General features: G+C 50.2%; 1 protein-coding gene across 2 annotated transcripts; it reads left to right on the top strand.

The window, feature by feature from the left end:
* Positions 1-2,971: 2,971 nt before the first annotated feature.
* Positions 2,972-17,142, top strand: DET1 (DET1 partner of COP1 E3 ubiquitin ligase). Of its 2 annotated transcripts, none has more exons than XM_074601449.1 (5): positions 2,972-3,077; positions 3,854-4,962; positions 8,410-8,600; positions 10,246-10,437; positions 14,209-17,142. In XM_074601449.1, exons 2-5 carry the CDS (start codon positions 3,880-3,882, stop codon positions 14,396-14,398), a joined length of 1,656 nt encoding a protein of 551 aa, XP_074457550.1. In that variant the 5' UTR covers positions 2,972-3,077; positions 3,854-3,879; the 3' UTR covers positions 14,399-17,142. The 2 variants fall into 2 exon arrangements, with proteins under 2 accessions (XP_074457550.1, XP_074457549.1); XM_074601448.1 differs by lacking the exon at positions 14,209-17,142 and adding an exon at positions 12,812-14,195.
* Positions 17,143-18,794: the final 1,652 nt, after the last annotated feature.

Here is an 18,794-nt window from a genome sequence, read left to right as displayed (position 1 = left end):
AAGAACAGCAGAAGGGTCCTTGCTTCAGGAATGGGAGAAATCATCCAAAACAGCTCAAATGGGCTGCGATTTATTCATTTAATTCTTTTAACCCACCTGCTGGCTCTTGAGAAACAGGCTGGAGATGGCTGCAGCACTGGCAGGGCGGTGGTGGGGTTGGTGATGCTGCTCCAGCGCTGGGGTTTGCCGCGAAGGCGCCGAGCATCCCGCTCCTCCGCACGCTGCTAAAGCCTAGGTAAGGGACTGCCTCTCCCGGGGAGGAATCCCTCATTTCTGGAAGAAGGGACACGCTGGAGGGCGTTTGGGGTGGAACAGGGGGATTTGCATAGGGAAGCAGCCGGAGTGGGGAGCTCAGAGCTGTACAAGGGATGAATTGGGAGAGGGACGCCCCTGGCCGCTCCAGCTGCCCGGCTGCGGGCTCTGACCTGGGGAGAGCAGGGCTTGTCTTTAAACACCGCTTCTTCCACCGAAACCAGCCCAATGAGACCGAAAACCACGGACCCACAGCTGCTCTGTAAGGCTGGAGGAGCCCAGCAACCCCCTGGACCAGCTCCCAGTAACCTCCGTACCCATTCCCTGTAACCGCCATATCAGCCCCCAGCAACCCCTGTGCCAGCCCCCAGTAACCCCCATACCAGTGCTCTGGGCTCTGCGTCTACCCCTGGCCTGGGGACCTGCAGATGGGCTCCTCTCCTCCCCACTGTCCCCCAGCAGATGAGGATGGTGACAGTCACATGTTCCCCATCCCCACCGGCGCCGGACCCCCAAGGGGCGGCATGAAACACTGTGAGAGGGGGGAAATCGCAACCGGTGAAAAATCCCAGGAGCCCTGAGCCTTCAGCATCCACCTGGGGGGAATCGGGGGGAATCTGGCCCCACGACCCCCCCCACCTCCCGCCTCCCCTGGGGCCAGAATAAGTGGGAATTAACTTCACTCCCAGCCTTGTGCCCGCAATGAGATTTATTGCACGTGATGCAAATCCCTGACAATGGGTGAAACCACTCCAGCGAGGGCCCCCCGACCTCCTCCCCAGCACTTGGTGGGGGGGCACGGCCGTGGGAAGATCGCAGTGATGAAGTTGTTAGCTCCGGAAGCACTAATTGCCGCTGTATTAATGGCTCTTTTGTCCGGCGAGCTGTCTTTCGGTGTATGTGTGCCGGGCGGCTGTTTTTCTGCCAGCTGCTGTGTGGTTGGATGCTCTTTGGTATTTAGTTTGATCCTATTAAGGTGGATCTCAATTAATTAGGCAGGAGGCTGAGAGACAAAGAGAGACGCCAGGGACATTAATTTTAGTCTTGTCATCGCACCTTCTGCAATTGAGAGGCAGTGGGGAGAGCAGGAAGGGACACGGGATACAGATGCTTGGGATGAAATCGCTGGGAGATGGGAACAGGGCGGGCAGGTGGGATGGCAGCGGGGTCCCCCTGAAGGTCACTGGGTCCCCCAGGGTCCGCTGCCCACTGCCTGGGAGTGCCAGGCAGGATACCTTCCCCCATCCCTTCGGGAAGGCTGTTGGAAACACCCAGGTCCCATCCCCTGGGGCGGTGGGGTCCCGCTTTTCCCTGCTGCTGATGGGACCCTAAAGCATTCCCCAAAACACACGGAGGATCCCCGGGAATTTCATCAGTGAGAGCTTTGGAGCAGCAGTAGCATCCCCCCTCCATCCCGGTGCGACATGCTGGGTACCGCTGCTGCATTCCTGCAGGGCCACTCACCCCGGGGTGGGGGGGGTGGGGGGGCGCCTCGGTGGGCTCTCCGGCACCCTGCTTTGAGCATCCTGCCCCGTGGCCCCCGCTCCCAGCTCCCTCGCCCGCCGGTGGAGTGGCTCCAAACACCGGCATGGCGGCTCGGCATCGGCAAGAGGCTGGCAAATGGATCTCAAGGGCCCCCCTGACATTCCTCCTTCCTTCCCTTTGAAGGACAAGTGCCCCTCGGAGCTGCCCTCGCTGCCTCGGCTGCTAATGCATGGGGTGGGAGGGGGGATGCTGCTAAAAGCCTGGGCGAGCAAAAAGCTTTCAAGGCCCTTGGAAAGCCCAGAGGTGTGCCCGGGGGTGACCCCAACCTCTGCTGCCAGTGCCGGAGTTGAGATGTTGGGGTACAAACCAAATATGCTGGGTGGCAGCAGGTGTGATGTCCCCTGGGGTGTCCCCATGCGGGGCACTCGGGGTGCAGGGGGTGCCTGGGGATGGAGGGGTTTGGGATGCTCAAGGCATGGCGGGGTTCAGGGGGTGTTTGGGGTGCAGGGATGGGGGTGCAGGGCGGCGCAGGGAGCTTGGGGATGGTTGGATGGGGGTGGAGGGGGTGCTGTGATGGGGTGGTTGGGGTGCAGGGTGGGTGCAGGGAGTAGTGGGATAGGGAACAGGATGGGTGAGGGGGTGGAAGGGTGAAGGGGGTGCCCGGGGTGCAGGGTGGGTGCAACGTTTCAGGGGGCATCGGATGGGTGTAGGGTGGGTGCAGGGTGGGTGTGGGGTTTCAGGGGGTGCAGAGGGTGCAGGGTGGGTGTAGGGTGGGTGCAAGGTTGCAGGATGGGTGCAGGGTGGGTGACAGGGTGGGTGCATGGTTTCAGGGGGTGCGGGGTTTCAGGGGGTGCAGGGTGGGTGCAGGGGGGTGCGGGGTGGGTGCAGGGGGGGTGCAGGGTTTCAGCGGGTGCGGGGTTTCAGGGGGTTCAGCGTGGTTGCAGGATGGGTGCAGGGCGGGCGCGGGGTTTCAGGGGTGCCGGGTTTCAGGGGGTGCGGGGTTTCAGGGGGTGCGGGGTTTCAGGGGCTGCGGGGTGGGTGTGGGATTTCAGAGGGTGCGGGATTTCAGAGGGTGCGGGGTTTCGGGGGGTGCGGGGTGGGTGCGCGGGCGCGCCCCGCAGCGCTCCCTCCCGCCGCCAGGGGGCGCGGTCTCCCCCGCCCTGCCGACAGTGTGGCCCGGCGCGGCCCGCCTCGCTGACCCGCCGGTCGGAAGCGGAAGTGCGGGGGGTGATACCCTCCCGCCGTCCCCGGCGCGGCGCGTCGTCGTGCGGTGGCGGAAAGATGGCGGCGGCCATAGAGTGAGCGGCGGCGGCGGCGGGACCCAGTGCCGGGCCACAGCGGTGAGCGCAGCCGCGGCCTCCTCCCGCCCCGCTCCCGGGTCCCTGCCCAGCTAGGAGGCCCCCGCGGCCCCTGGTTCCGCCGTGTCCCCTCACTCTCCGGGATGGTGGGAGAGCTGCTGGGGGCCCCGCTCCCATCGGCGGGCGGGCCTGCAGCCTGCCCTAGGCTTCCCCTGGAGCTCGGTGTCCCCCCACAACCACCGGGTACCCGGTCCTCTCTGCGGTCCCCCTCGGCAGACAGGACCGTAGGGCCTCCTGGTGACCCCTTATGTGTCTCCCCGCCCCCAGCTTTCTTCATCCTTTCCAAGCTGCACCCCCGTGCCTTCCTGTCAGCAGGCAGGTCTATGGATTGTTTCTGGCTCCCCTCACTCCCTCTCTGGTGCCTGGGCGCTCCCTCCATTCCCTTGGAGCCCACCTGTACCTACCCCCCCTCCTTGACTTCCTCTGTCATCTCCCGATGCCCCCCTGTGCCTCCATCAGCAGACAGGCCTGCAGATACCATCATCTCCAGGTGCACTGGGGTTCCCTCTGAGTTCCTCTGTCTTCCTTGGTACTCCCCGCTGAGGTTTCTCTCCCTGTCTCCACCTCTCCACAGTGTCCTTCTGTGTTATCTCCCCACTTTCCCAAGGCATGTCTGCACTTCTCAGCTGACTCCTCTGCACCCTGAGTGCTATGGGGCTTTCCCACACCCCATCCCTGCAAGCAGGTCCCTCAGTATCTTGGATTCTCCCCTTGTCTCTGTGTGGTCCCATGGCATGTATGTGCTTCCTCTGCGGCAGGGTGAAGATGAAGTAGAGCTCTGATCATGGACCATGATGCCCCCACGATCAGGCCCCGCCGCATCCAGAACCAGAATGTCATCCACCGCCTGGAGCGCCGCCGGATCAGCTCGGGCAAAGCTGGCACCCACTGGCACCAAGTCCGCGTCTTCCACCAGAATGTCTTCCCCAACTTCACCGTGGTCAATGTGGAGAAGCCACCCTGCTTCTTGCGCAAGTTCTCCCCTGATGGCCGCTACTTCATCGCCTTTTCCTCTGATCAGACCTCTCTGGAGATCTACGAGTATCAAGGCTGCCAGGCAGCAGAAGACCTCCTGCAAGGCTACGAGGGAGAGATCCTGGCCAATGGCAATGACCAAAGATCTGTCAACATCCGGGGGCGGCTTTTTGAACGCTTCTTTGTCCTGCTCCATATCACCAATGTGGCCTCCAATGGGGAGCACTTGAACCGTGAGTGCAGCTTGTTCACTGACGACTGTCGGTATGTGATCGTTGGCTCTGCTGCGTACCTGCCCGAGGAGCCTCACCCTCCCTTCTTTGAGGTTTACCGCAACAGCGAGTCGGTGACCCCTAATCCCCGTTCCCCCTTGGAGGATTATTCCTTGCATATCATAGATCTCCACACGGGCAGGCTCTGTGACACACGGACTTTCAAATGTGACAAAGTTATCCTGTCTCACAACCAGGGGCTGTACCTCTATAAGAACATCTTGGCCATTCTCTCTGTGCAGCAGCAGACTATTCATGTCTTTCAAGTAACACCCGAGGGTACGTTCATTGACGTACGGACTATTGGCCGCTTCTGCTACGAGGACGATCTCCTGACTCTGTCTGCGGTGTATCCCGAGGTGCAGCGGGACACTCAGACGGGGATGGCCAACCCCTACAAAGAGCCCTTCATAAACTCTTTGAAGCACAGGCTGCTGGTGTACCTGTGGAGACGGGCTGAGCAGGATGGAAGCGCAATAGCAAAAAGAAGATTCTTCCAGTACTTTGATCAGTTGAGGCAGCTCCGCATGTGGAAGATGCAGCTTTTGGATGAGAATCATCTATTTATCAAATACACTAGTGAAGACGTGGTCACGCTGCGGGTGACGGATCCATCCCAGGTATTGCCTGCCTCTTCTGGCAGCTCGTTGCTTTGGGGCAAGTGCTCAAGCAGGTACAATGCTGTGAGCTGCCTTTCTTAGCTGAACCTGTGACTGTTGTTTAGGATCCCCAGTACTTCATTCTTGTGTGAACATTTGAAGCCTCTGATACTGAATAACTTCCTTATCTTTTGCTCTCACAATTTCATTGCTTCCTTCTCAACTAAAAACGAGAGAGAAAAGCTCTGACGTGGTTATCGAGTCCCCTTCGTCCAGGGATTGTTCCCTGTGCTCACAGATGCTGTACAACCCTCTTCTGCTTCCAAAACTCCAGCTAATTTTTTTTTTCGGCTGCTATTTCATGTAGTACACTTATATTGTAGAGGTAGTCTCTCTCTTTTCTCATGCATCTTCAAGCATGTTTTTCAAATATAATAGTCTTCATTTTTTCCCAGTAGAATTACCTTTCCTATCCTGGCCACATACTTACTCTTTCAAGTTTCTATCAGAGCTAGTATTTATGATCTCTCCAAATTGGAGTAGCAGCTCTTAGATCTCGCTAATGTGCCAATTGCTTCTCCTTTCAGTTTGGTACTAAAGAACTCGAATTAGAGCAAACGTAGCTCAGTCAGTGCTGGGTCCCTCCAGGCATTTCACTGGCCCACAGGTTGATCATCTCTTTTCACTACTTTTAGAGTGGTGGTCAGGTTTTGAGCTCTGTGAAACTGAGAAAGATATTTTTTTAATCTGTTCTGTTCCTTTAGTCTGCTTGGGTTTTATTTTGTTGAAAGTATTTAGCAAGAATTTGTAATAAAACTGCAGTACTGCACGTAGGTCTGATTGAGGGCCACGGAGGTGATCAGAGGGCTGGAACATCTGTGCTGTGACGACAGGCTGGGAGAGTTGGGGTTGTTCAGCCTGGAGAAGAGAAGGCTCCGAGGAGACCTTAGAGTGGCCTTCCAGTGCCTAAAGGAAGGATGGGGAGGGACTCTTTGTCAGGGAGTATAATGATAGGATGAGGGGGAATGGTTTTAAACTGAAAGAGGGGAGATTTAGGTTAGATATTAGAAATAAATTATTTACTGTGAGGGTGGTGTGGTGCTGGAACAGGTTGCCCAGGGAGGTTGTGGATGCCCCACCCCTGGAAGTGTTTTAAGATCAGTCTGCATGGGGCCTGGAGCAGCCTGGTCTAGTGGGAGGTGTCCCTGCCCAGGGTGGGGGGTTGGAACAAGTTGATCTTTAAGGTCCTTTCCAACACGAACCATTCTATGTTTGTTTTTCTTTCATACCCTTCTCTTCTTCCCTATCTGCCAGATCCAGGACTTGGATCCTAGAAGAAATGAACAGTAGTTCTTTGTGTTGCCTTATTTTAATTCTTCCTGGAAGATGACTGTTTTGTTTTATTTTTCTCTTATGTGGTGTTTGTCGGTGGAGTTACTTTGGGAGGGAATAGGTGAGGCTTAATCTAATGAATTTTACCCATTTGTGTAAAATTGAGTGGCTGTCTCAAAAACATTCAAGCTTCGTGGAAGTGGCCTGCAGCGTTCCGCTCTTTGCTGGTACCTGGAGCGGTGCTCCTGACCCCAGTGTAAACGTTTGAGGTAGTCTCGGCTCCGCTCTCTCCCGTGGTTACCAAGGCTTTTGTGGCTGGTTTGCTGCAGCGTGCTCTTGACTTGCTTCACCTGAGGGTTACTTTAAGATGCAGGTTGTGATTTGTTTGCAGTATTCCTCAGGTGGTGTGTTTTCTGCTGGAGGAAAAGCATCTCATTTCTCAGTTCTTTCAGGAGATAATTCCAGATGCGGAGCAGTCTCTACAGACCTGCCTGAATGTAGACTTTCTGTTAGGGCTTCTTGGAGAAAACTTGGCTCGCAAAATAACTAAACCTCTGATTTTTCTTTCACCTATCAGAGAGGAACATGAGGTTTCATCCGGTTTCAGGCTCCTGTCTTCTGCCTGATTTCTCTGCCAAGAAGGTCAAGAAAGGCGCTGTTCATGCTCGTGGGTCGCTTTTATATTGTCAAGGTGTGCACTGAATCCTTTAAGGTTTTTAATCGTGCGCTGTGTGTATGTAGCGTGGGGTTTTTTTGTTGTTTTAGGCTTGTGTTAGACTTGCCAGCTTTGCTGCGTGGTTTCTGTGACACCTGATTTACACCACCTGTGCTGTGATGGTGTTTTGCCTGTCTTACAGGTGTTGCTAAAAAGCAGTGAGGGTAGTTTCTGTGGTCAAGGGCATCCTGTAGATGTGTCTGTGTGTTAACCTGGCAAAGGAACTTTTTTATTTAAGGTTGGAGGATACTCTCTGCAATCTTCGATGATGTAAATATTTTTTCCTTCTCCTGTCTCCTCTTATTTTCTCTCTGCTCCAACCCTGTATTTCAGAAGGGCTTTCCTTTCCTCAGGCAGTAGTCTAGTGAGTAACCTCATCTAGCGCGCTTCATTTTGACATGTGGGGGCTGGATTGTATTATCACAATTTATTTTGAGGCTGTAAAACAAACAAACCTTGTGATATTTGCAGGTGGGTAAGGTGGGCAGGGTTCCTGCCGTCATCCCTGAGCATTGTTTGGGACCGGGAGGTGAAGCATTTAGAAATTGCCTTTATTGACAGAAGATTTAACCAGATACGTGCCTATACCATGGGAATTAGTTACCTTTGAAGTAGGGGCAGGTTCTTACTTTGGCGTGCTGGGGTGTTAGCATTCCTGTCTCTAGAGAAAGTTATCTCAAACCAGGACACTAAAGATTAAATCTGCCCCTTCCCAATGGGATAGGAATGTCCTCTCCCTTCGATGTGGCTGCTCTGACACAATGTCGTGTTTTTCCCCTTTCCTTGCTCGTTCGTACCATGAAACGCTGCCATTGCCAATCCGCAGCGCGGTGCCTGGGTGGCACCATTCTTGCAGGTGAATGTCGGCATTAAAAAGAAGTCGTTAGTGTCTTTCAGATTTTCATTTCTGTGCTGGCAGGGTACCTGGAGGGCACAACTTTTTGTGGGCAGTGGTGTAGTGCACAGTACACTAAAAAGGCTGATCTCTACGTGATGAAAATATTAAGAAGGGGAAGAAAATAATGTCTCTACACAAAGGAAAAAATAATTTGTGACCAGCTTGCACTGGATTTAAAATCATTTTGTCAGCAGGAATGAAAATTAATTTTGGCACTTCAGAAAGCATTTTGGATTTGGTGGAGGGCAGAGAGGAAGAGAAAACAGAAATATTGACATCAGGTTTGAGCTGAAAAATTGGAAGACCATTAAGTTTCCTTGCTAAGTAGTCACAGTTAAGAGGTGGATAATTTGGTACCTGTTGGGGCATTTGAATAGCAGAATGAATTAGTGTGAGGACGTGGGATTCTCCTACACTGCAGAGAAATTTGGATAGGGTCAGCGGTGTTATGCAGGGAGAAGGAAGGGACAGCTTCCCCACGTGTGCTCTCCTGGGTAACCGCTGCTTCTGCCTTTCTCTCCAGCCTTCGTTCTTCGTCGTGTACAACATGGTGAGCACAGAAGTTATTGCCGTTTTTGAGAATACGTCCGATGAGCTGCTGGAGCTGTTTGAGAACTTCTGTGATCTCTTCAGGAATGCCACCCTGCACAGTGAGGCGGTCCAGTTCCCCTGCTCAGCTTCCAGCAACAACTTTGCCAGGCAGATCCAGCGCCGGTGAGCCATTCGGAGCATGCTTTATACCGTATAGACACACGCTCGCCCCCGTCAGCTAAGGCTAGTATCAAATAACGATGGCAACACTGAGAAAACCAGTTGCTTTAGTCGCTGGGTGGTGCAAGGATCTGGCTTGTACATGGTTGATCTTGCAGCCTGATGCATCTGATTTTATATTCCACAGCATCTGTCTTGTTACAGGAAGGAATAAAGCAGTGGCAATCCAGTGCTTAGAAGAAGGAAAAGGAATTTTGAGGGAAAGATGTTTCCGGTTCTCCTTGAGTAGTAACTCTTGTGGAGGTTATTAAACTGTTACTGCCCAGTAGCTTGGGTCCCTGAAGATAAGATTTGTCAAGATCCTAGCGTCATCTAATTGGATGTATTTTGCCAACTGGCATTCTCTGAATTTAGTGTGTATCAAACTGGGTTCTGTATCATTCTTTCCAACATCAGTCAAAATCTTGTGGTTCTTGTCAGACTGTACTAGGAGAAAGGAAACTTGTCTGCCTAGACCTGTTGTGAAAGCTGAGCAAAATATCAAAATAACCTGGGTTTCTAGAATGTGCTGTAACAGTCAAATGTGGTTTTAATGAGGCTGAGTGTGTTTTTTCTCTTGGAATATATTTTTATATGACTCAGGGTGTTTTTGTTCTTCCAGTGACTTGTTTCACATCCTCCAAGGTACTTGGCAATCACTTATGGGCATGAAGCTTCTGTTGATTTTAGGTTGACGTCACATAAGTAAGAGGAAGTTGACAGTGTCTGTAACTTTGTAGAGCTACCTGTCAGGAAATTCATAATGCTTACTGGGAGAGAGAATGAGAGAGCTCACCGCAGACACCTGGAGAACAACTCCTGCCTTGTGGAGTAGAGGGGAGAATCTTTTCATCCCTTTGGCTACAAGGGCCTGTAACAGGAGTGTTTAACTTACATAGCGAAGTATAATAGAGCATAATCCACAGCGAGGTGGCTTTTGGCTGAGTGTTTCTGGTCAAATGGAAATGTTTTACCCTCCTTGATGTATGACATCCATGCAGCTGATCTGACTGTTCTTGCGCATGGAAAGCTTAAATTTTACTTGGAAAGAGAAATCCAGCCTGTGTTAACTCTCCAGTAGGAAGAACGTTCATCTCACTGTTGTTTCTGAAGAGCTTTAGGCTTCTCGTCAAGGTTCCTCCCTTTACGCGTTTAAAACATAGCAGCTAGAGAGAGGGAGATTCTCAAGTCAACATTAAGGGCTCAGCTGTTACTGTGAGACCCTCTGGCCTTTGCTTGTGCTGTTTCCAGGCTTCATGGTAAAACTTGGATTGACCGATAAGCTGCTAATCCATCTCTCCCTGTTTCTGATCCTGCTCATTTCCTGTACCGCAGGGCAGCTGGGGCCAGACCTTGTGGGTAGGCACAGTCTTGTCCTTCTGTCAGTTTGGGCTTTCAGAGCAGAAACAGTAACAATGAGGGAGGATAAAAAGGTCACCAGAACTGTTCGATGCTTGAATCACTGTGATACATCTTTGGAAATGAGCTGTTTTAGTTCTTACGCTGCTGCTGTTTTTCTTTCCCTATCAGTTTTCCTCCTTAGTTTATTTAGGCTGCGCTGTTCACCTGTGGCCTTTGTGAGTAAAACCTCTTTCTTGGTTCGCTACAGGTTCAAAGACACTATCGTGAATGCCAAGTATGGAGGGCACACGGAGGCTGTGCGGAGGCTGCTGGGCCAGCTCCCGATCAGCGCCCAGTCGTACAGTGGCAGCCCGTACCTCGACCTCTCCCTTTTCAGCTATGATGACAAGTGGGTGTCAGTCATGGAGCGGCCCAAGACCTGCGGTGATCACCCTATAAGGTATGGAAGAGGCCAAGAAGCTCTATGTGAGGAGAGCAGTGTGAGAGTAACTCTAAACCTGCCATGTGGCATCAAATGTGCAGAAAAGGCAGTAGATGAAGGCCTTTTTCTCTTACGGCATCCTTTCACCAGAGGGTTTATTTCAGCTGTCCCACAAAGCTTGGCCTCTCTCCTTGTGGTAACTGTTTTATCTTGTATGTGTGGGAGGGCTCTTCAGGTCTTGCTGAGCTGCCCTGGGGGAGGTTTGGGTAGCGAAGCCTGAGTCTTTTCTGTATGAATGCTCTTGTTCCTCCTCCTCTTCTTGCAGTCCTGCCGTTGTGTTTGGGCTGCAGAGTGATAGGGTTCTGGATGCCTGCTTTCCTCTGCTGGAGGGATCCCTTTTGAGCACATGGGTTTAGCTGGCAAGGATGATCTGGTTTGTCCTGTGAATAAAATAGCAGCTGGGTTAGGTGTTATTTGGAATCCTTATGGTATTGATTTAGCTATTTTCAGACTTTCCCTGTTTACGGTTCTCACCCTGGGAGCTATACTCCTCTTCATACCCTCTTCTTTCTGTGACGCATAGGAAATTTGTTTCCGTAGTAGGAGTTTTAGCCAGATGTAAGGGCCATTCTGTGCCTTTCCTGGCTGAGTCTTTGATGCTGGCAGAAGGAATAGTCTAAGCTTGGGAATAAGGAGGTTTGCAATGCTTCTTGCAAAAACACTGGGGTTATTTATTTCTTTTTGTTGATTGCAGCCATGGCTGCAAGTAGTAGTGGTTAAAAATCCACCATCTCTGGCCTGAAAGGCTCAAAGAGGCTGGGTTCTCCAGGCAGAATAGTGTTTCCACTTACAGTACCATAAAATCAAACCTATGCTCTGAAAACAAAGAGAGCCTTCAATGCCTAAGTGCTTTATTTAGTGACTGCCCACATGTTGGGGGCTCAGGCAGCCTAGAGAGACCATTCTGGCCAGTTTCCCACTTTATTTTCATCAATGCATTCTCAAAAAGTGGTTTCATGTCTCCCCTGGCCCTGACTCAGGTGGCGGGGAACCACTGATTATTCCTGTGCTCTCAATTCCCAAATTATGTATATTTAATTGATTTTTCTGCCTGTATGATTTGGCTTCATCTCCAGCTCCCATGTTATCTGCAGAGAAAAGCCTGCCCTTTCTCCCTTGTCGTGCTTGATGTTGGGAAAACTTGCAGGGCGGCAGTTGTCTGCCAGCGCCAACCTGCGTATGGCTCCCGCAGACAAAAGGGAGCAAAACCGCAGTCATTTGCTGCGGTTACGTCTTTGTAGTAAACAAAGCGAAGTGCCACCTTCCCTCCCTCCCCTGAGCAAACCGGCATTTCAGAGCCAGAGCTTTTAAAGCTCAAAGCTCTGCAGAGTCAATTAGGACTTGAATAGGGCCTGGGAGCAGTGGGGCTCCTGGTTTTTGGAAAGTAAGCAGAAGACGAGGGGCTAACCTTAACCATTCAGTAGCTGAAATAGTGCTGCTGTTTTTCTCACATGGAAAACAAAGGGATTGATAAAATAATGCTGCTGCCTGTTGTGGGTAGAGGGCTTGGAAACGAGGGGCCACGGGATTTGTAATGTAAGTCCTATAATTGGCTGGAGTGCAAAACCCTTCAGCAGCTAAGGGTGTTATAATCTCTGTGCAGTTTCCTGGCTCGATGTGTGAGACAGGAAAGCCTTCATACCTTTTACACGTCGGTTTCAGTGCCGCTGTGCACTGTGTCCTTTTAAACCCTTAGTGCGTTTCTGCACCCCAGAAGGTTCAACTCTCTTCTCTGGCTACTTGAGAGACCAGGGGTTGTTTGCTCTCAGGAGGGAAGGACTTTAGGTTCTCCATCACTGTCGTCTTCCAGTATCTTTTCAGGAGGCTTGAAGAGATATTCACCGTGTGAAATGATGGCACTTGTGAGGAAGCGGCTCTAACACAGCCATACCTATAGTAGGGGGTCTCTAAAATCCATCTAGATGGCTAATAAGGAGCCATTTAACCAAAAAATTGGTCTGCGGATAAATCTTCCATTTTCATACAGTTTGAAAAGGCTGGTCTTGCTGTTTCTGTTGACATACAATTTTATATTGCAGTGCCTAATTTATCCCCAGAGTGAGAGCCCATGGAAATGGCCTCTGATTGCAGAGCACTTTTAAAAATAGATTTAAAAATACCAAACTGAGCACATCTTTGAGATTACAGGGAGCTTCATCTCGAGTAGTAAATTATTGTGAATAGGGGAGAGAGAGGAGCAGATGGGGGACTGTGCTTTATTTAAAGAATGACCCTCTGCATACCCAGCCTTGTGTAGGAGGGAAAGGGCTCTTTGAAAAGCCAAATACCAAGATTGTGACTCTTTTGCTCGGTTCTTGTGTGCAATTTTCAGGCAGGGCTGGCTGGCACTTCGATTCAAGGAAGGGAGAGGAGAGTGGCCCTCCAGGAAGAACATGAGGTTCTCAATAGGCTGTGTTGTTAAAATGTGGAGTATGTCTGCTCCTGAAACAGCATCGCCTGTATCTGTCATCACCCGTTCTTGCAGGCTGAGAGCGGAGTGCATCGTATTGCTGGCAGGGGGGAAATGTGCTCTGAGATTAAAAGCATTGTCGGAGTTAAAACCAGAGGAAAATGCAAAATACTCACATGTACTAAGTGATGGTGGAAAAAGAAACAGCTGGGAGGCAAAATGGCAATTCTGCGCCTGAAACTGAAAGAGCAGAGAAAATGGTATAAGGAACTGAGACAACTTCAGGGTGAGGACTTGGGTTAGAGCCCAGCAGCTTTGTGAAGGTGCCACAGCCAGAAACCTCCACCACGACATCCCAGAAATCTCCACCAGTCTCTAGGAGGGTGGGGTCATCCCAGTCTCCTGTTCCCGCAGCAGCAGAGGACAGTGGTGTTACCCGGGTTTATTTTGGTTACACAGAGTATGCAGAGAAGGTTCAAGAAGCAAAGAGCTTCCCAGACTCGCCTGTCTCTTCAGCGCTGTTTGCCTCGTCTCCTGGCGATGATTGCTTTGTGCTGAAAGCGTGTTCCCAGAGCTCACCTGTTTGGAGACGCAAATGAGCTTGACCCACAGGCAGGTTTGTGGGTGACAGCAGAAGGACGCAAGGTTTTCCTTGACCTCTGCTCTTGCTGTGATTGTTGAATGCAATCCACCAGGTACTTTCTGCCCAGCCTATCTTGTTGATGCTTTTGCTGGAAATCTAAAAGGAACTGCAAAGCCTTGCTAGAGCTGTAAAGTACAACTTGGTGTCTTTGAGCAGAATTGGATCCAGCTGCTTGCCTTCCATGACTGAATGGGGATATAGCGAGGCACAAGAGCAGCGGCGTAAAGCCTACGTGGCAGCAGCAGGAGAGGAAAGGGGTGGCCTTACACTCGGAGTGAAGGCCATTGCTAAAGGAAGTGAGCTTGGTTCTGTACGGTATATCTGCCTTAGGAATCAAGGGGAGCAGCTTGCATTAAGAGAGGATGGAGAGCCAGCACAGGTGAGGTCTGGACCAAACTTATTCCCTCTTGTGAAGTCAGCTACATCCACCAAAATGTCAGGCAGAGTTCTCTCACTGGTGATACTAAAATGAAGTCAAGCTTTTCTAGACAGTGGAAAACTAGCTGCCCTGGGAGGGACTTTCCTGTATAGCCAAGAGCCAGACACCCAGCTGAGGATCTCCTGCCTCTGAGGGAGTACCAGAGATTGAACAAGGCACTTGTCTCTGTGTGTGAAGAGCCCAGATGGAAAAGTCAATAGTCGGAAACAGCCATAATTGACTTTCTCTTCCTTTCAGATTTTACGCTCGTGATTCTGGCCTCCTGAAGTTTGAGATCCAGGCGGGACTCCTGGGGCGACCCATCAATCACACAGTGCGACGCCTGGTTGCATTCACCTTCCACCCCTTCGAGCCCTTTGCCATCTCAGTGCAGCGCACTAACGCAGAGTACGTGGTTAACTTCCACATGAGGCACAGCTGCACGTAGTGCGACCTGTAGCTGGCGTGGCTGCTCTCTTTGAGTCTGGGCCTCTGCCACAGATGCACCAAAGCCAGAAGCTTGCGCCTTCTAGGAAACCAAACCATCACTCATGTCAAGAAACCTGACCTGGAAGCTCCTACCAGCTGGCATCTTGCGGGGACCTCAGCTGTGGAAAGCCGATCCAGTCAAATTAGGACTGTGAATGTTTCTTCTGACCCTGTTTGTGTTGCAGAGGTCCCCACTGCATTAAGCTCTGCTGTTGTTCCCTGTTCCTGTTGATGAACAAAGTGTAGCTGAGGTTCCTGTCGTGGTTTCCCAGAGGCATGTCCGTTTTCTCTCCTGTTATAGGTCTTAGGATGGCAAAGATGGAGCTTTGCAACACATTGTGGAGTGCACTGACGTTCTCCTACCTTGTTGAGACAAACAGCCTTTCGTAGAGGAAGTGGATGGGAGCCATGGGGAGGTCTTAGAAATACAGCTACATGAGTTTGTATCTTCAGTATGACTAGGGAAATGAAATCCTATTCTCATCCACACAATCTACTTGCTTGATTTTAATATGCAAGAGGTCAGGAAAAAAAGATGTGAGAAATCACTGCAATTGAGAGACATGAGGTGTGTTCCTGACTCTTATGCAAGTCACTTAATCTTTGTGCCTTAGTATCTCTAAAAGCTCCTAAGTGAAAGGTAGTGTGTTAATACCAGAAAGCCAGGGCAGCTGGCCGTGTGTCTAATGCCCGAGGAGGTGGGCACAGAAAGAAGATGGGTGGCTGGGAAGGGTGTGAGGAGCAACAGCAGCTCCTTGATCACATTGGATGGGCTTTTCTGCAGCATGGGGGTGAATCCCCATGGCCATCTGCAGGTTCTGCTGCTGAGGGGAAGGGAGATCCAGCTGCTGGCACCCTCCTGCGTGTTGGAGTACGAGCATGGAGAATTAGTAGCGTTTGGATTTGCTCACAAAGGAGGGAGGAGACCTGAATTAACGTGCATTGCTGCAGGTTTGCAGTTAGAAGATGAGCTTGTTGACTTAGGTTGCTTACCTATCTCTGTTTGATATGCTGTTCTCTGTGAGAACCCAATTTGCTGTTCCCAGGTTTCAAAGCACAGCTGGCTGGTGTGTCAGTGCTGACTGGACCACTGCGGTGTTGATGCTGCTGACAAAATAAGCACCTGGGTGTAATATTGCCTGCCACTGTGGGCTGGTGAGGATGCTGGCCTGCCCTTCTCATAAAAAAAAATGGGAGTTTTCGGTTGTAGGCCAACATTTTGGTTTCTCTGCACGCAGGCTGGTATATGACTGTGTGCTGCCAGGCCGTGCAACCATCCCGGCATCGCGAGGTGCCCTGTTGGAAGCCGGAGCCTGCCATTGTCCCATTCCCATGGGAGGTACAGAGGGGGCATTAAAAAATTGGTGCTTATAGATGGGAGACGCTCTACTTCAAAGGACCCTGTGGTTGTCTTGTTTGGACCAAAATGAGCTGTAGGTGATATGTCGTGGCCACATGCCTGTGAAGAACAGTATTGAAGTCATACATTCATTTTTCATGGTAATGCACAGGAAAATAACCGTGTGGGTGCCTGCTTATAGGATGAATAGTGGACCTCGTAATGGAGGGTGCCTTGGGGTCCTTGAATCAGCCTTTACTCTCTGTCTTACGGTATTTCTCTCCTCTCCTGGTCTTGCTAAACATGTTTCTAGGCTAAGGCATTGTATTTCACCGCTCTTTTCCTGTTGTTTGCACTGTTGGTTTCTCAGGTCTGTCAGGAGCGACTTCAGGTCAGAAGACTGCTAATAGAGGAGGTGTCAGGCCACGTGTGCTTTAGCTCCGGGTTCCTCTCCGTCTAATAACACTATTTGTCAAGGTTTTAGGTTTTTATCCTGTGATCTGTTCCTCAAACATTCAATTAAAGCTCCAAGTGGAGAATCATTTGCACATTGTAGATCATGGATTTACCTCCTTCTGCACCACTCTCACATTTGTTCACGCTTCCAGTATGAGACTATTTTTTTTTTCTTTTCCGAAGCTCTCAGCAGCTCCATGCAAGACTGAGTTTACTCCTTGGCGTCACAGCCTTGGGAGGTCAGCGCTTACTAAAATAGCTGTCAGATCTCCATTTAGACTTTTTTTTGTTGTTGTTGTTGCAAAAAATATAAACTACTTCAGCATTTCTGCAGCTGGGGCTTTTTGCCAAATTCAGGCTGTCCTGTGTGAAGCAGAGAGCGTGGCACGGATTGTTGGACTTGGGACTGAGAGAGCAGGGATCTGTTCTTAGCTCTGTTATTAAACTATTCCGTGACTGGGGGCAAATCTCTTCCTGTTCCAGCTGGTGTTTTCTTCTCCATAAATGAGGCCAAAAACATATTTTCAGCTTTTGTAAAACACTTTGAGATTCATGGATAAAAAGTGCTGGATAAGTGCTAAGTATTTTCTTATTATGTTTGCAGACAAACTGATTGATCATTCTGGGTACTAATTGCCTTGGAGTAGCATAGCAAATCCTCTGGTCTTGGCTGCTGCATTTTATATCTACAACAGAGTTAATTTTATTACAGAAATGTATTGAAAGAAAAGTCTCTCATGCTTGAAATTTTGATTCTTTAATTTAAGAAACAAAAAGTGTGTGTGTGGTGGGGAGGGTGGGAGGAAAGGGGAGATATTTTCTACCAGATATTTTTCCTAGGCTAGGATGAACATTTGTTAGCAACACAAGACAAAAATGGAATAAACAGAATTTGCTTTAAGAGCCTGATTTATTGTCTTTGTCTTCCAAAAATCTTCATGGTGCGTGCGGACAGGAATCCCTTTGCTAAGAAGAGAGGGCAGGGGTGTGCCTTGGACCATGCACACATACCGCATGTGAGTTTGCTGCCTCTTCCAGGCACTTGGAGTACCAGCACGTTCAAGGATGTTCCTACCTGAGGCATTTCCGTAGTTACTGCGAATTTCTCAAATTCTTGTCTACGTGAGCTCATGCTGGGGGACGAATACTTGGCCTTCAGTTACGTTTTCCCCTTTGTGTATTATTACTAGCCCAACTTGTATTCAGAAACACTTCCTTTAGCATTTGTCTAACCTTGTGGCCGTTTTATGATGATGCTCCATGATCGAAAGATGAAAGTTAAACAACACACCTTGCTTGGCAGAAGAGCCATCGCCTCCCCACTGCTTTTAGGTTGGGCTAAAGCACTTGGATTTTCCGCTACGTGCTGCTCCCAGCTGTGATGCAGCTTTGCAGAACATTGTGGCTGAGAACATGCAGACAGGACCTTCCCAAAGCCTGGGATCCCATTGTAATCCACTGTTGCTCTGTAACGACCTAGTAGCATCCCTGTTTATGTTAGCTCCTCTAAGCATCCACATCTTGGCATGAAAGCCACTTTCCTTTGAACCATTCCTCCGTTTTCCCGTGTGCGGTTCTCTGATGCTTTTCTTTGGAGACCATGAGCACATAGAAAGCTCTTGAGCCTGTGGCTTTTCAGACAGGCACTGAGTGACAAGGAGATGCTTGACTTGGAAACCATGTTTGACTGGCAGCAGAATCCCATCTTTTGTTACTTCTTGTGCTGCCTTTGCTTTTTGAAAACAAAAAAAAAATGTTGTAAAAGCAGGACACTTGCAATATTTCTTACATAAACTGTATTAGACAGCAAGCCACGGAAATCCCGTTAGAATCAAACCTATGTATCCATTAATGGTGTGTCCTTACTAAAGACTCCTTTCAATTAACCTTCCAGCACTGAGTGGCTGGCCCTGATTTAACTCCCTGATGTTCTCGCGTACTTAGAGGACCTTCCTTTTGCTCAGGTGCTGGCGTCTATTATGCTGCCCTTGGTCCTTTTTGACCCAGCCTGAAGAATCAGATTTCTGATGCTTTATGAAGTCTCTTTGTCTTTTTTGTTTGTGTCCTCTATTTTGCTGCTTTTCTGCCAGCTTTTTCAGCAGGATCTCTTGGGGCTTTGGGCAGAGAGATGGTAAAGGCTGGATGGCAATGGGACATGTGGCCCTCTGACAGCTTTTGTCCTTGTGTGGACCTTTATCAGATGGCCGATAACCCAGACACTGCAGAGCAAATAGATGGTCCCGTGGGCAAACAACGGGACAGGATTTTGTGGGTTTGCTTTTGCCTTGCTTTCCGAGTTTCAGAGCCCTGGCCGCTGATGTGCCTGAATCCTTGTGCTTCCCTGTCTTGTTATATGCTTGTACAAGCTTTTCTGGCCAGGAGGAGGGAATGGTGAAAGGGCTTTTATTTTTTTTATTTTTTTTTTTTTTTCTTTTTCCCTTGCTCTGGGGCTGCGGGGGACATGGGCTGAGCTGTGCAAAGTCGGTCATCGTAGCAGCAACAGCCTGGCACTACCTGCCCACCAGGCTGACTGCTCATCAGGCAGCAGCGTCCCCTGCTA

The sequence above is a fragment of the Larus michahellis genome, chromosome 9, assembly GCF_964199755.1.
Source record: "Larus michahellis chromosome 9, bLarMic1.1, whole genome shotgun sequence".
In the NCBI taxonomy this organism is placed as follows: domain Eukaryota; kingdom Metazoa; phylum Chordata; class Aves; order Charadriiformes; family Laridae; genus Larus; species Larus michahellis.
Note: the sequence above shows the minus strand (reverse complement) of the source record. Positions and strands in the feature narration are given on the sequence as shown.

Excerpts from the sequence above, each read along its gene's own strand:
- DET1 (XM_074601448.1), top strand. The coding sequence starts at position 3,880 with ATGGACCATGATGCCCCCACGATCAGGCCCCGCCGCATCCAGAACCAG. Across the intron at positions 4,963-8,409 it reads GGGTGACGGATCCATCCCAG|CCTTCGTTCTTCGTCGTGTA; the intron begins GTATTGCCTGCC and ends CTTTCTCTCCAG. Across the intron at positions 10,438-12,811 it reads TGCGGTGATCACCCTATAAG|GCAGGGCTGGCTGGCACTTC; the intron begins GTATGGAAGAGG and ends TGCAATTTTCAG.